The sequence below is a fragment of the Leiobunum rupestre genome, chromosome 2 (genome assembly GCF_980474605.1).
Source record: "Leiobunum rupestre chromosome 2, qqLeiRupe1.1.hap1, whole genome shotgun sequence".
In the NCBI taxonomy this organism is placed as follows: Eukaryota; Metazoa; Arthropoda; class Arachnida; order Opiliones; family Sclerosomatidae; genus Leiobunum; species Leiobunum rupestre.
This window is the reverse complement of record NC_143385.1, coordinates 71,329,318-71,342,660: the sequence shown is the minus strand read 5'-3', so window position 1 is coordinate 71,342,660 and position 13,343 is coordinate 71,329,318. Positions and strand designations below refer to the sequence as shown.

Here is a 13,343-nt window from a genome sequence, read left to right as displayed (position 1 = left end):
CAGAGATTCGTCTTTCGTAACGTTGTGAAGTAATATAGTTCTCTATACGCCACATATTAATTTTATTTTAATCAATTCAATAACGTATTCAAAAATTCAAGTGCGAACGAACGGCGTTAACGGAAAAGCAAACTACCAGGGTACTTATAATAAGACTAATATGTACTTAATTTTTAATTTTTACAGATGAGGTCGGAGTCCGACTTGCACAAGAGCCTTAGCGAGCCAAGATTAGATAGCCTTGGAATGCCCCCGATGACCGCTAACAATCTCCGGCCCTCACCGTCGGTCATCTTGACCGGAGGGGACAGTCCGGACTCCAACACGCCGCAGATGAGACCCAGACTTCTAATAGACAGGTACGCCCTACGACGGAAGGGTACTATCATAAGTTAATAATCACTGTTCACATAAGTGCGTCAGTTCTTTATTTTTCAATTGGTCAATTTGCGCTGAGAAGTGAGCATAGATATAGGAAACGTATATAAGGGTCTAGATAAAATATTTCAAAGGGAGTGAATACGGAGGTGACAGCTAACAGAAACGCGTCATTTCTGCAGGCTATCCTTATAAGGCGCTATCTATCGGTAAGAAAGCTCGTGCTATCGTCGCGAGAGCCATTGTCTCCTGCTGAAAAATTATACTAAAAGTCACCAACAGATGGTGTCTAAAGACTACGGCCTGCGGAAAGGTCAAGCGCTTAGTACTAAAATGCTAAGAGAGCTCGCGCTCTTGGTCACGTGCCTTCCTCGGTGTCGGCTAGGTGTCAATTCCGTATTTTATGTTAGGCTTAGACGCCCCGAAATTTATCTAGACGTTTATATACATTTCGTATATCTATGAAAGTGAGGTGGCGAAGTGGTTAGCGCTTTCACTTCGCAGCTAGAGAAGCAGGGCTCGATCCCAGTTAGTGGCACTGGCTGAGAACTCGAAACCACTCCTGCGTTAAGTTTTCAAGTTCTCTTCCCACTGGTTAAAGGGGTTTTCCCTATATGTGAGCTGTCCGTTGCAATTTATAATGAAATTATCCACAATTATTGCATTGCGGTTCATCACTGAAGAATTTCACTAAAAATTGCAATTTCCAATCACTACTAGCTTTTGTAAATCCTGGTCGCATAAATTTTAATTTCGTTGATGCACAATAAATAGGAAAGTTTAAGCATTACTTTACTATACGTTTTTCAATGATAAAATGTTTTATAATAAATAACATTAAATATAAATGTTAAGGCAAAATACTACCATAAAAAAGGCTTTATAAATCTGTGTTTTGTCCGGATGCGATATCTAACTCTAGGTTTCTCCAACAATTTTATTAATTTTAGCAATATTTTTTTATATAGTAGCTTCAAAATAAAAACTTTAAAGAATCATTGATGTGAAGATGACTTTAGTAGCATTGGGTTTCCATCTTCAGCAAGCAGTCGACTCAGTCGGGTATGAGTTCGCAATGAGTCGGTGAAAGTCTGTAGAAAGGCAAGCAGTCGAAGTTCGACCATTAGCCGACACTAAAATAACTTGTCAGATAGTAGTCGACTGAGATACGGTTCAGTAGTTAGCTAAGAAACGGTTTAAGAGCTCTGTTGACTCCCAACCGACTCATAAAATACTACTCATTCAGTAGTTAGCTAAGAAACGGTTTAAGAGCTCTGTTGACCCCCAACTGACTCATGAAATACTACTCATTCGGTAGTTAGCTAAGAAACGGTTAAAAGACCTCTGTTGACTCCCAACCGACTCATAAAATACTACTCATTCAGTAGTTAGCTAAGAAACGGTTTAACAGCTCTGTTGACTCCCAACTGACTCATGAAATACTACTCATTCAGTAGTTAGCTAAGAAACCGTTTAAGAGCTCTGTTGACTCCCTACCGACTCATAAAATACTAATCATTCAGTAGTTAGCTAAGAAACGGTTTAAGAGCTCTGTTGACTCCCAGCCGACTCATAAAATACTACTCGTTCAGTAGTTAGCTAAGAAACGGTTTAAGAGCTCTGTTGACTCCCAGCCGACTCAAAAATTACTACCTGTATAGTGGTCGTATATGAAACAGTTTTACCTTTTTGTCGACTCCCAGTCGACTAGGGATGCACCGATATATCGGTTATTCGTGGCCAATAATATATCGCCGATATATTGGTGGTTATATCGGAAGATTATATATTTAAAAATTAATAAACAATATAGTGTAATAATTGCTTACGAACAAGTATTTATTTAACGAATATTTAATAAATAAATTAATATACATCCAGGGTGCCCTATATTATTGCATCTTTTAAGATCGGGCTTCTGTTGAATTCCAAAGTTAAGATAGTTATATCAAAAGTCAAAATTTCAGCAAGAGATTCCAAGAGTAGACCGGTTTCAAAATTTTGGGGCTCAACAGTACTATGTATCAACTCTGGCTTTCCTCGAAAATCTTCCGATATCAATAAAACTGATATACACCCTGGATGTATACAAGTGGTCCGGAATTGCTCTGACTAGGCATTTACCTCAAAAACTGCAATTCGAGCCACATAATAGGCGGTTAAATAAACCCCTCTCTGACTGTCTTTCCCCCCTGTTGAAAAATTAACCCAATTATCTTAAGTTATGCCTAAAACACCTTCGTCATGTACATGTATGTGGCCTAATTCACAAGGAGAGTACCCGAGGTTTTTTTTGCTGATTTTGTTCAAAGTCAGGCGTAATGTAGACCTATTTGAGATATGAAATTTCCCAAAGGAGACGTTGCACTACCCATTCGATTTGCCATGGCAACCGAAAATGTTTTTGACAACTTAAACATTTTAATTATATAAAATGAAATTTGTTACCATTGTATAAAATCTATTAATTAAATTAAGTCTTGAATCACGACTGATACTTCATGGTATTTTTAAAAACATTTATTTAAAAGTTTTCGCTTCAAGACTTTATTTAATTAATAGGTCTACATTATTCCCGACTTTGAACAAAATCAGCGATAAACACCTCGGGTACTGTGAGTTAGATCATTAAGCCTTTTTTGGCCACATACAGTCATGTACATGACGAAGGTGTTTTAGGCATAACTTAAGATAATTGGGTTAATTTTTCAACAGGGGGGCAAGACAGTCAGAGAGGGGTTTATTTAACCGCCTATTAAGTGGCTCGAATTGCAGTTTTTGAGGTAATAAACACCTCGGGTAGACTGGTACTATCCTTGTGAGTTTGTGCTACCTTAAATAGACTTAAAACCATTTTTTCATTATACTGCAAAAGTTGTTATCAAAGTTCTGGAAACAACGTTCGAAAGGGGGGCCAGACAGTCAGTGAGGATTTTATGGAAAGAAGCATTGTCGCTCTAAGATTTAGGTAATTAACGAATCTATTCCGTACAGGCCGGTATGGACGGTTTCAGATTGTTACCAACACTCGGAGGGGGTCACGAACAACGCTTTCACGAACGACTTGGGTCAGACGATGGACGTGGCCGGTACGGGAGGTGGTGACGGTGGCAAAGATGGCGGCGGAGGTGGCCTGGTGGGAGGTATCATTCCTTGTGGTTTCGACGAGAAAAAAACCGGCATCCCTTCGCTGGCCCAAGCAGGCGCCCAAATCAAGAAGAAGATACACAAGACCAGAAACCACGTTTGCACGCCGGACAAAATCTTGCGAGCCATCATAAGCCTTTTCCCCTGCATCGGTTGGATGCGCACCTACAAGATCAAAGAGTATCTGGTCTGCGACATCATATCCGGTATCACTTCCGCCATCTTTCACGTTCCTCAAGGTCAGTCATTGCTATTTAACGATAAATTATATAATGATAAAGATTTTTATTCCGATTTTGCCGAAGGTGGCGCACACAACCATAGGGGGCTTTCTCCGCTTCTATTTAAAAGCGGCGCACGACGCACGCTCTAAGTAACTCGTAACACGAAGCATGCGTTGGGCGCCTTTGTTAAACAGAAGCCGGTCGGGTCAACATCACTTTAGCGAATGTACCCAGTTGGGTTCAGGCAGGGTGGGTACCACTTTAAACGGATGTTCGGTCTAGGTGGGTTCCACTCTTAGCGAGGGTACCCAGTTGGGTTCGAGCTGTATGGGCATCACTTTTAGCGAGGGTTCCCAGTCGGGCTTGGGTCAGGTGGGTACCACTTTTAGTGAGGGTTCCCAGTCGGGCTTGGGTCAGGTGGGTACCACTTTTAGCGAGGGTTCCCAGTCGGGCTTGGGTCTATTGGGTACCACTTTTAGTGAGGGTTCCCAGTCGGGTTCGGTCCTGGCGGGTTCCACTCTTAGCGAGGGTACCCAGTCGGGTTCGGGACCAGGTGGGTTCCACTCTTAGCGAGGGTACCTAGTCGGGTTCGGGTCGGTTGGACATTTTCTAACTCGTTTTTCAGATTGCGGGTGGAAAGGGGGAAATATTTCGTATTTCACCTCTACTATGAGAGTGTACATCTGGGGACCTCCTTGATATTTTCGGAGCGCCCTCAAGGAATGTCCCACATGAAATGTTTTCTCTTGTAGGTATGGCAAACGCCCTCGCCAACATGGTATCCCCAGTTTACGGTCTCTACGGCTCATTTTTTCCATCCGCTGTGTATAGCGTCATGGGAACTTCGATGCAATGCTCCGTCGGTAAGTTTCAATAGCAACGATAATACGTCGCACCAAGAACCTATTAAGGTTACTGTGAACGTACGCCTCTACCTTAAAGCCCGTTAGAATTATCTTTTACCTAAGCTCAAACTTAAACAGCAAAATTAGTTGGTAGATTCTCTAGTATCGCCTTAAGAACAATATTTAAAACAAGTTCCCGAGAGATGGCGTAACTATTTTTCGATTTTCAGTCAAGCCTAGGTAGTACTTCTCGGTTATTTCGTACTTTCTCAGTAACCCAAAAAGGGTCTTGGTCAAATGGTTTCTTCCAACAACTTTAATTACAAATGATGTTTTTTGATGTTAAGGCACATTCACGGTAGTTTCCATCATTACCGCCAACGCTGTCCGTCGTCTGGCCACGGTGGACAACGAGGGTCACTTCCTGGCCCCGCCACCTCCACCCCACCTTCCGTTTCCGGGGTCTCCGGGTTTCGGCTACAACGAAACGGGCTTCTTCAACGGGACCACCGTGTCTCCTCTGCCAGGAGCCAAGATCATCAGCCCGATACAAGTCACCGTAGCCGTAACACTACTCAGCGGGGTTGTGCAGGTAATTAAACAGATGCTACTTAAACAAGTAGAGTAGCTAGTGTAGCCCTTGGACGTCATTTTACTCCACCTCTGCGTTTGCTAAAAATTCGGGTTGGTTTAACTTAGACAGGGTAAAATCTGAAATATTTAGTGGATACTTTTGGACAGTTCTAAAATTTCTGTCCTTGCGAATAGTTTGGGTTACTGTATCATAGCCAGAGTAAAAATATCAAATATTAGGTGGATACTATTGGCCTGTTCTGGGATTTCGAGGTAGATTCGCTAGTGCGGCCTGCTGACGTAATTTTACTCCAATTCTGTCCTTGCTAATAGTTTGGGTTACTGTACCTCAGCTAGAGTAAAAGACCAAATATTAGGTGGATACTATTAGCCGGTTCTGGGATTACGAGGTAGATTAGCTAGTGCAGCCGGTTGATGTCTATTTACTTCAATTTTTTCCTTGCTAATAGTTCGGGTTACTGTACCTCAGCCAGAGTAAAAATACCAAATATTAGGTGGATACTATTGGCCTGTACTGGGATTTCGAGGTAGAGTAGGTAGTGTACCCCTTCAACGTCATTTTACTCCAATTCTGTCCTTGCGTATAGTTCAAATGTAAGTTGGATACTTTTGGCCTGTACTGGGATTTCGAAGTAGAGTAGGTAGTGTAGCCCTTTTGTAATAGGCCCTTCAATAAAACATCTTCAAGGAAAATGCCAAGAAGTTATGTTTTCGAGACCTGCAAGTTACTGTTTATATAGTGCTTGTTGAAATAATGGAAACATTTTCATTATTACCGTTGGCTCCTTAATACTGACGTCTTTCGATTTTCCTCATCTCAACATTTCCTCAACCAATTCTTCCTTGACAGTAAGGGTTATTTGCGTTCTTCACAGGTTCTGATGGGCATTTTGCGGTGTGGACGTCTCGGTATTTTAATATCGCCATCTTTAGCTTCCGGTAAATATAAACAATCATTGGTTTATTTATGGACCAAGAATCTAGAGGGGAGATTTGACACGGTGGACGCTGTATTTAAATAAACTATAAATTCGAAAATTTTGAGATAGTAATTGTAGCGTTTTTGACCCATGTATATTCTTGGTCCATGGTTTATTAACAATGTATTATATTCGTCCTGGCTAGTGCTTCCATCGACCAGCTGACCAAGTTATTCAGGTCGTAATTTTCGGATATTTGAAAGAATTCTTTAGTCATATCAGGGGACTCATTTATCTCACCCAGATCAAATTGGATCTCATTCATTATCTTAACTGATCTGAACTGTTCCGCTATAATAAATATCATAAGATTCAGTTATTAACTCGGTTCAGGTAACGCCACAGTTATTTAAGAACTATTTGGTAACATTAGCCACAATTGTTATTTAAGAACCATTTGGTAGCACTAGCCACAATGGTTATTTAAGAACCGTTTGGTAGCACTAGCCACAATTGTTATTTAATAACCGTTTGGTAGCACTAGCCACAAATGTCATTTAAGAACCGTTTGGTAGCACTAGCCACAAATGTTATTTGAGAACCGTTTGTTAGCACTAGCCACAAATGTCATTTAAGAACCGTTTGGTAGCACTAGCCACAAATGTCATTTAAGAACCGTTTGGTAGCACTAGCCACAAATGTCATTTAAGAACCGTTTGGTAGCACTAGCCACAAATGTTATTTGAGAACCGTTTGTTAGCACTAGCCTCAAATGTTATTTGAGAACCGTTTGTTAGCACTAGCCTCAAATGTTATTTGAGAACCGTTTGGTAGCACTAGCCACAAATGTTATTTGAGAACCGTTTGTTAGCACTAGCCACAAATGTCATTTAAGAACCGTTTGGTAGCACTAGCCACAAATGTCATTTAAGAACCGTTTGGTAGCACTAGCCACAAATGTCATTTAAGAACCGTTTGGTAGCACTAGCCACAAATGTTATTTGAGAACCGTTTGTTAGCACTAGCCTCAAATGTTATTTGAGAACCGTTTGTTAGCACTAGCCTCAAATGTTATTTGAGAACCGTTTGGTAGCACTAGCCACAAATGTTATTTGAGAACCGTTTGTTAGCACTAGCCACAATTGTTATTTAAGAACCATTTGGTAGCACTAGCCACAATTGTTACGGAATGGATGAATAATGAATAGGTGATTTTGTTTCATTGATTGAATAGGTTTCATGACGGGATGCGCCGTGCAAATTATCGCGTCGCAGCTGAAGGGTTGTTTCAATTTGAAATTCAAGGACTTCACGGGCATTTTCAACGTCATTAATGTAAGTTTTTATTTGTATTGCCCATATTATTTACTATTACAGTTTCATTCTAAATTTTGTTCATTAGTCAAATTCTAAAATGGACATTTATGGCCATCTGATTTCATTAATTTGAAAGAATAATAATAATCAGCTAGGCCAATACTCAAGGCACCACCTTAGGTATAAGTCGTCAACCGACTTTTAAAGCCAACAATGCGTAGGAGGGTAGTGGCATCTAGGAGCAACAAACACAAGGAGAACGCAGCTAGCCTTTAAACACCCTAACGAAGGGTTGTGTACGAATTTCATTGGACGAGCGTCACGAGCCTTTACGCTGAACGTTTTACGGGAGGGGGGGGGGGGGGGGTAGACAATTTCCGAATTTCCCCCTCCCGACGGCAGCAGGCGCTAAAGCGTCTAGCCTTTGAAAAATATACACAAGAAAATCCACGACTTTTGACGGGTTGCGTTCTCCTTGTGCGGGGTGCTGTATTTGTTGCTCCTAGGTGGTATGCCCTTCTTGCCAGGCGAGCCAACAGCTCCCTACACTTAGTATTAAGCTTATAGGTCATAGAGAGAAATTTAGAGTTGCGTTAAGGAATTAAGCTTTTCGGACACCGAGGGCCATTTGGACTTACAGGTGTTAAAGAATGAAGCTTATAGGCCATTTCATGTAAGCTATTTGAACATGCAATAACGAATTAAGCTTATAGGCCATTTCATGTAAGCTATTTGAACATGCAATAAAGAATTAAGCTTATAGGCCATTTCATGTAAGCTATTTGAACATGCAATAAAGAATTAAGCTTATAGGCCATTTCATGTAAGCTATTTGAACATGCAATAAAGAATTAAGCTTATAGGCCATTTCATGTAAGCTATTTGAACATGCAATAAAGAATTAAGCTTATAGGCCATTTCATGTAAGCTATTTGAACATGCAATAAAGAATTAAGCTTATAGGCCATTTCATGTAAGCTATTTGAACACGCAATAAAGAATTAAGCTTATAGGCCATAAACCCATTTGGACCTGAGTTAAAGAGTTAAGCTTATAGGCAGTCGAGCGCCATTTGGACTTGCCTTAAAGAGTTAAGCTTATACCGCCGTCATTGGCCATTGAAAGACGCTCACGGCCATCGATGATTGTATTCATATGCACGAAAGAATCTTGCTCCCCTGAATAGACAATTGCATTCGCATAAAAGACGCTTGCAGTCATTTACGGGAATTTAGGTTTGTCCATCGATCGACGAAAAACCCTCTAGAACAACGGAGGACGCTTAGAGCCATCGATGGATACGTGCATTTGCATGAAAGAAGTATTCAGTTATTGATGGTCATTTCTATCGCAAGAACATCGATGGTCAATTGAATTTCATGAAAGAAGCTTTTGGTCATCGATGGTCATTTTCATTACACGAAAGAATCTTTTGGTCATCGATGGTCATTTGCATTGCACTAAAAAAGCTCGCAACCATCTATGGTCAATAGCATTTATACCAAAGATGCTTACGGGTATAGATAGTCATTTGCATTTTCACGAAAGACCCGCCAGATAAACTGTGGGGTGCGCGGAGTGGTTAGCACTTTCCCCTCGCAGCAAGAGGAGCCGGGTTCGATCCCAGCTTGTGGCACTAGGTGAAAACTCGGAACAACTCCTTTTTCGTTGAGCTTGCAAGTTATCTCCCCACTGGTTAAAGAGGATTCCCTTCCATAAAAACTTGTTGAGGTGAACGGTAATAGTTAGTGTAGGGAGCTGTTGGCTCACGTAGCCTTGCTACCACCCTCCTACGCATTGTAACCCGGCCACCTGAATTAATGGCTTTAAAAGTCGCTTGATGACTTAGGCCTAAGGCTATCTTGTATCTCCAATCAACCATAAAAGCTTGGTCCTAAGGTGCTACCTTGGGTATTAACCTAGCTGATTATTATTATAATTCGTTCTCTGAAAAACTTAAAGCTTAAAATTTGAAATCCTATTTTCAGACGATAGTGGCTGTGGTTGAAAACGTCATCGGGGGCAACGCCAACGTCATCACGACCGTCATGTCGATCTGCGTTTGCGCCGTTCTCATCATCGGAAAGGATTTCATTGGTCCCAAATTTCAAAAGGTGGCCCGAATACCCCTACCGGTTGACGTCATCATGGTACGTTGAGAGTATTATTAATTAAATATATGCAAGAGTAATTGGAAAATTACAATTAATTTAGGTGATAACATGTACTATCGTGTCATACTATATGGAACTAAACAAGAAGTATGAAGTCCCTGTCGTCAATCACATTCCAACTGGGTGAGTTTTTTCATTAATATTAATTTGATATACATTTTTAGGATATGTCCATGATCGAATATATCAGATATATTTAAAAAATTAATTAAAACAATTTCTTTTAAAAGAGTACTATTTTTAGATTAAGTCTATGATCGAGTAATTCAGATATACATAGATCATTAATTACCAAATAATTCATATTAAAATAGTAAAATTTTTAGATTGGGTTTATGATCGATACTTAAGAAATACTAATTAAAAAGTAATTCATATTAAAATAGTACACTTTTTATATTAAGTCTTTGATCGATTAAAGGGGAACTTCCAAGACGTTCAATATACTAACACGTACCTTTTTTGTCTTGAAAAAATAGCTTTTGGCCCAAAAAGTTGAAACGAAAAATATCGCCAGGTGTTTTGGAAAGCGCCGTGCGTGCAAATTAAAAAAAAAACTAAAATCTTTCGCATCTACAGCAGCACGAGCTTTTTTTTATATAAATTTTAATCGAGCCGGGAGTGTCTCACCAGTTTCTCACCAGGTGTAGCGGCGGACGCGCGCTTTTCAATTTCCCGAAATTTCTTTATTTTATTAAAAATTAACCACTCAATATTTTTTGATGTGGTTTTCGCCATAAATTTTAGTTTTTAATGGGCTATAGGGCGATTTAACTGGTTAAAGCTTGACCGTTCCCCTTTAATAACGGCTTCAAATAATAAAAATTTAATTAATTGATATTGTTAATATAATAAATAATAAATTGATAATTAATTAATATGGTTAATATGTGAAATAATAATTGATTAATTAATACTGTTAATGTATTAATTAATTCATGTTAAAATGACACAATTTTTAGGTTAAGTCTATAACCGAGTATTTAAGGTATATTTACAATATATCTGTTACAGGTTACCAAGTCCAGTGTTACCATTAGCGGAGCTGCTACCCAAAGTAATTGGAGACGCCATACCAGTGGCCATTGTGGGATTTGCTTCGACATTTAGTATGGGGAAGACCTTCGCTCGCAGATACAACCACGAAGTTGACGCTAACCAGGTAACCCACAATACAGCTTTGGTATTCATAAAAATATCACTAGGAATTAGTTGGGGGTTCAAAATACGTCAACGAAATTTGAAATTTCCTCCACTTCAGCGCCGCCGAGTGAGACGTTTTAGAACGTATGTCTACGGGCGAGTAAATCGCAGAGAGAATACGCGATTTACGAGGTAACCGCCTCCTTTTAGGAGCCTAGTGCTGTGGAAGCTACCGGCTTCGATGCGCGGACAAGGAATGTCAGCCAATGAAAAAGGCGTGCCGACATCTTATGACGGCGCTCACAGAAATGCTCTCGTAAATCTCGCGCCAGACTATATACTAAACTAGCCGAGAAGCCCACACTACGGGTGGGCCCTCAGCTAGTTGTGTGTTTCGAGACACTCCACCCCAGTAAGGCCCCCCTGCCCCTTTTCCCCATGCCAGAATTACCGGGGTACCCTTTCCCCCCGCAAAAATAACATAAAAACTCGTCTTTCTCTCGCGACCCAAACCCCCCAATGAGGCCCCCCCTGCCCCTTTTCCCCATGCCAGAATTACCGGGGTACCCTTTCCCCCCGCAAAAATATTTTAAAAACTCGCCTTTCTCTCTCGTTACAAACCCCCTGTACCTCTGTAAACGCCCTGTAACAGTGGCGAAGCCAGGGGTGGGCACAAGGGGCACGTGCCCCCCCCCCGAAACGTATGGTTGTATGTACAATTTTTTTATTATTTGTTTTACTTTTTTTCACTACCCATACGCGCAGATTTCACCACTCGGCCGGATTAACAGGGTAAGACAGTCCCGATTTCCTTAGTGAGTAATCCAAAGCCCGAACGTCGGTGGTTCAAGGTCGACTATAATTCCTTCAGCGTGGGAGGCGGGGGGGGGGGGGGAAGGAGTCATTGGCGCCTCGCTATCTCTGCCTATAGGCTAGTCGAACCACCACCAGTGATAAAACGAAAGGCAGTCCCGGTGTATCTTTGTCCCGTGCCACCTGTCTTCGCCCGGTTCGCCGCCCCGCCTTTGATACCCTTACTGACTAAGCAAAAACACAGAAAAGGCTATAGTTGAGCCACTACCAAATCGAAAGGCAGCAGCTTCTCTCTCCGTCCCGCGCATGACATACTACGCAAACATTCCAGAAAGCTGGGACGTACGACCAACGTACCAAGCGCTCCTTATAATATAGATATTAGTGAACATTGTATTTTCCGCGGAAAATGACCGAGGCCTTTTTTGCGGAAAATTGTCCGTATTTTTCCGAAAAAAATAAAACGTTTTCATTCCATGAATAGTCTTATATTGTTCGCAAATTTAAATTAAGCGGAATTTTTGCCTAATTTTTTCGAATCTAAAAGTAAAACTAAACCTCTAGACTAGTTTAAACTGATTAACAATTTAATACTATTAATGTTTTGCAGTATGTTTACTGATATTAGACATTTCATATAGATAAAAAGTTAAAACATTAAAAAGCCTTAAAAAGTAATTTGTTTCAATTATTTAAATTTCCGGAAAATTAACAACACTACTAAATATAATGTTGCTAGTACTATTCCAACTAGTTGGCTATCTAGTTTGTTAAGATACTAGCTCTCAGTAAATATTTTAGTAAATATATACTGGGTGTTTCAATGGTTTATGCTGCTTATGCAATAAACTTTAGGAGTTGTACGGGGTGAGTTGAGAAGTATGCCTGTTTTTTCCCCATTAGCCTACTAGCCCCTGGAAGTAGGCTGCAACAAGCGCAAGACCAACTGGTAATTGTGGGCAGCCCGTGGTCGACGTACTTCGTTTCTGTTCTGTAAAACAAACAATACGTTTGTAACGAACAAGTCGCGGAGAAGTTCAAGAAAAAAATTAAGTAATGTACCCAGAATTTGCCTGTCTCACGTAATCTACGACGGACATTGGTAAAAGTCCGTGAGACGGGGATGCGCCGGTTCGGGTACCTTTCCTGATAGAGACGTTGAGCAGCCAAAGCATTGTCATCCGCTAGTCCATACACGAAATGAATATCCGCCAGTTTTTCCGAAATTAACTCCATTGTTGCAGTTTGAAAGTGATGAGAAATCGCGGTCCATGACGATTTTAAATGCTGTTTAAGTTTACTTTTTTAAGCTGGCTACCTCGATTTGTTTACAAAGTCCTTTTTTACATATCACACGAACCTAAACCTTAATCTTCGCCTTTCCCTGCTGCTTGGTTTTGCGCTTGTTGCAGCCTATTTCCAGGGGCTAGTAGGCCACACTTTGAAGCTCTCTGGCGCTCTTTTAACACATCGTAGGAAAATGGGGGGAAAACAGGCATACTTCTCAACTCACCCCCGAGGGGTTGGTCACTCCGCGAATTCGGTGTACACTATCGTACCTCTGACTGTGCTAATAAGAGTTCGTGAACTCTTTAAAATCCGTACCATTAACAGTACTAAGTACGCGAACTCGGTGTACAGGTCATCCGAGAGTGACTTACCCCTCGCTCACCCCCTACAACTCCTTCAAATTTTTGCATAACCTTTTGAAACATCCTGTATAGTTGCTAGTACTATTCCAACTAGTTGGCTATGTAGTTTATTAAGAGACAAGCTCTCAGCAAATAT

At 40.8% G+C, this 13,343-nt stretch overlaps 1 protein-coding gene across 2 annotated transcripts in view; it reads left to right on the top strand.

Annotated features, from left to right (window-relative positions):
• Nucleotides 1-13,343, top strand: part of LOC149958929 (anion exchange transporter-like) — a 62,142-nt gene that overhangs the window by 35,768 nt on the left and 13,031 nt on the right. For both annotated transcript variants that reach the window (XM_090166287.1, XM_090166288.1), the window contains exons 2-10: nucleotides 187-359; nucleotides 3,373-3,764; nucleotides 4,502-4,612; nucleotides 4,942-5,186; nucleotides 6,064-6,127; nucleotides 7,343-7,443; nucleotides 9,414-9,575; nucleotides 9,640-9,722; nucleotides 10,614-10,761. In XM_090166287.1, the coding sequence (XP_090022413.1) occupies nucleotides 187-359; nucleotides 3,373-3,764; nucleotides 4,502-4,612; nucleotides 4,942-5,186; nucleotides 6,064-6,127; nucleotides 7,343-7,443; nucleotides 9,414-9,575; nucleotides 9,640-9,722; nucleotides 10,614-10,761 (1,479 nt within the window). The remainder of the gene's footprint in view (nucleotides 1-186; nucleotides 360-3,372; nucleotides 3,765-4,501; nucleotides 4,613-4,941; nucleotides 5,187-6,063; nucleotides 6,128-7,342; nucleotides 7,444-9,413; nucleotides 9,576-9,639; nucleotides 9,723-10,613; nucleotides 10,762-13,343) is intronic.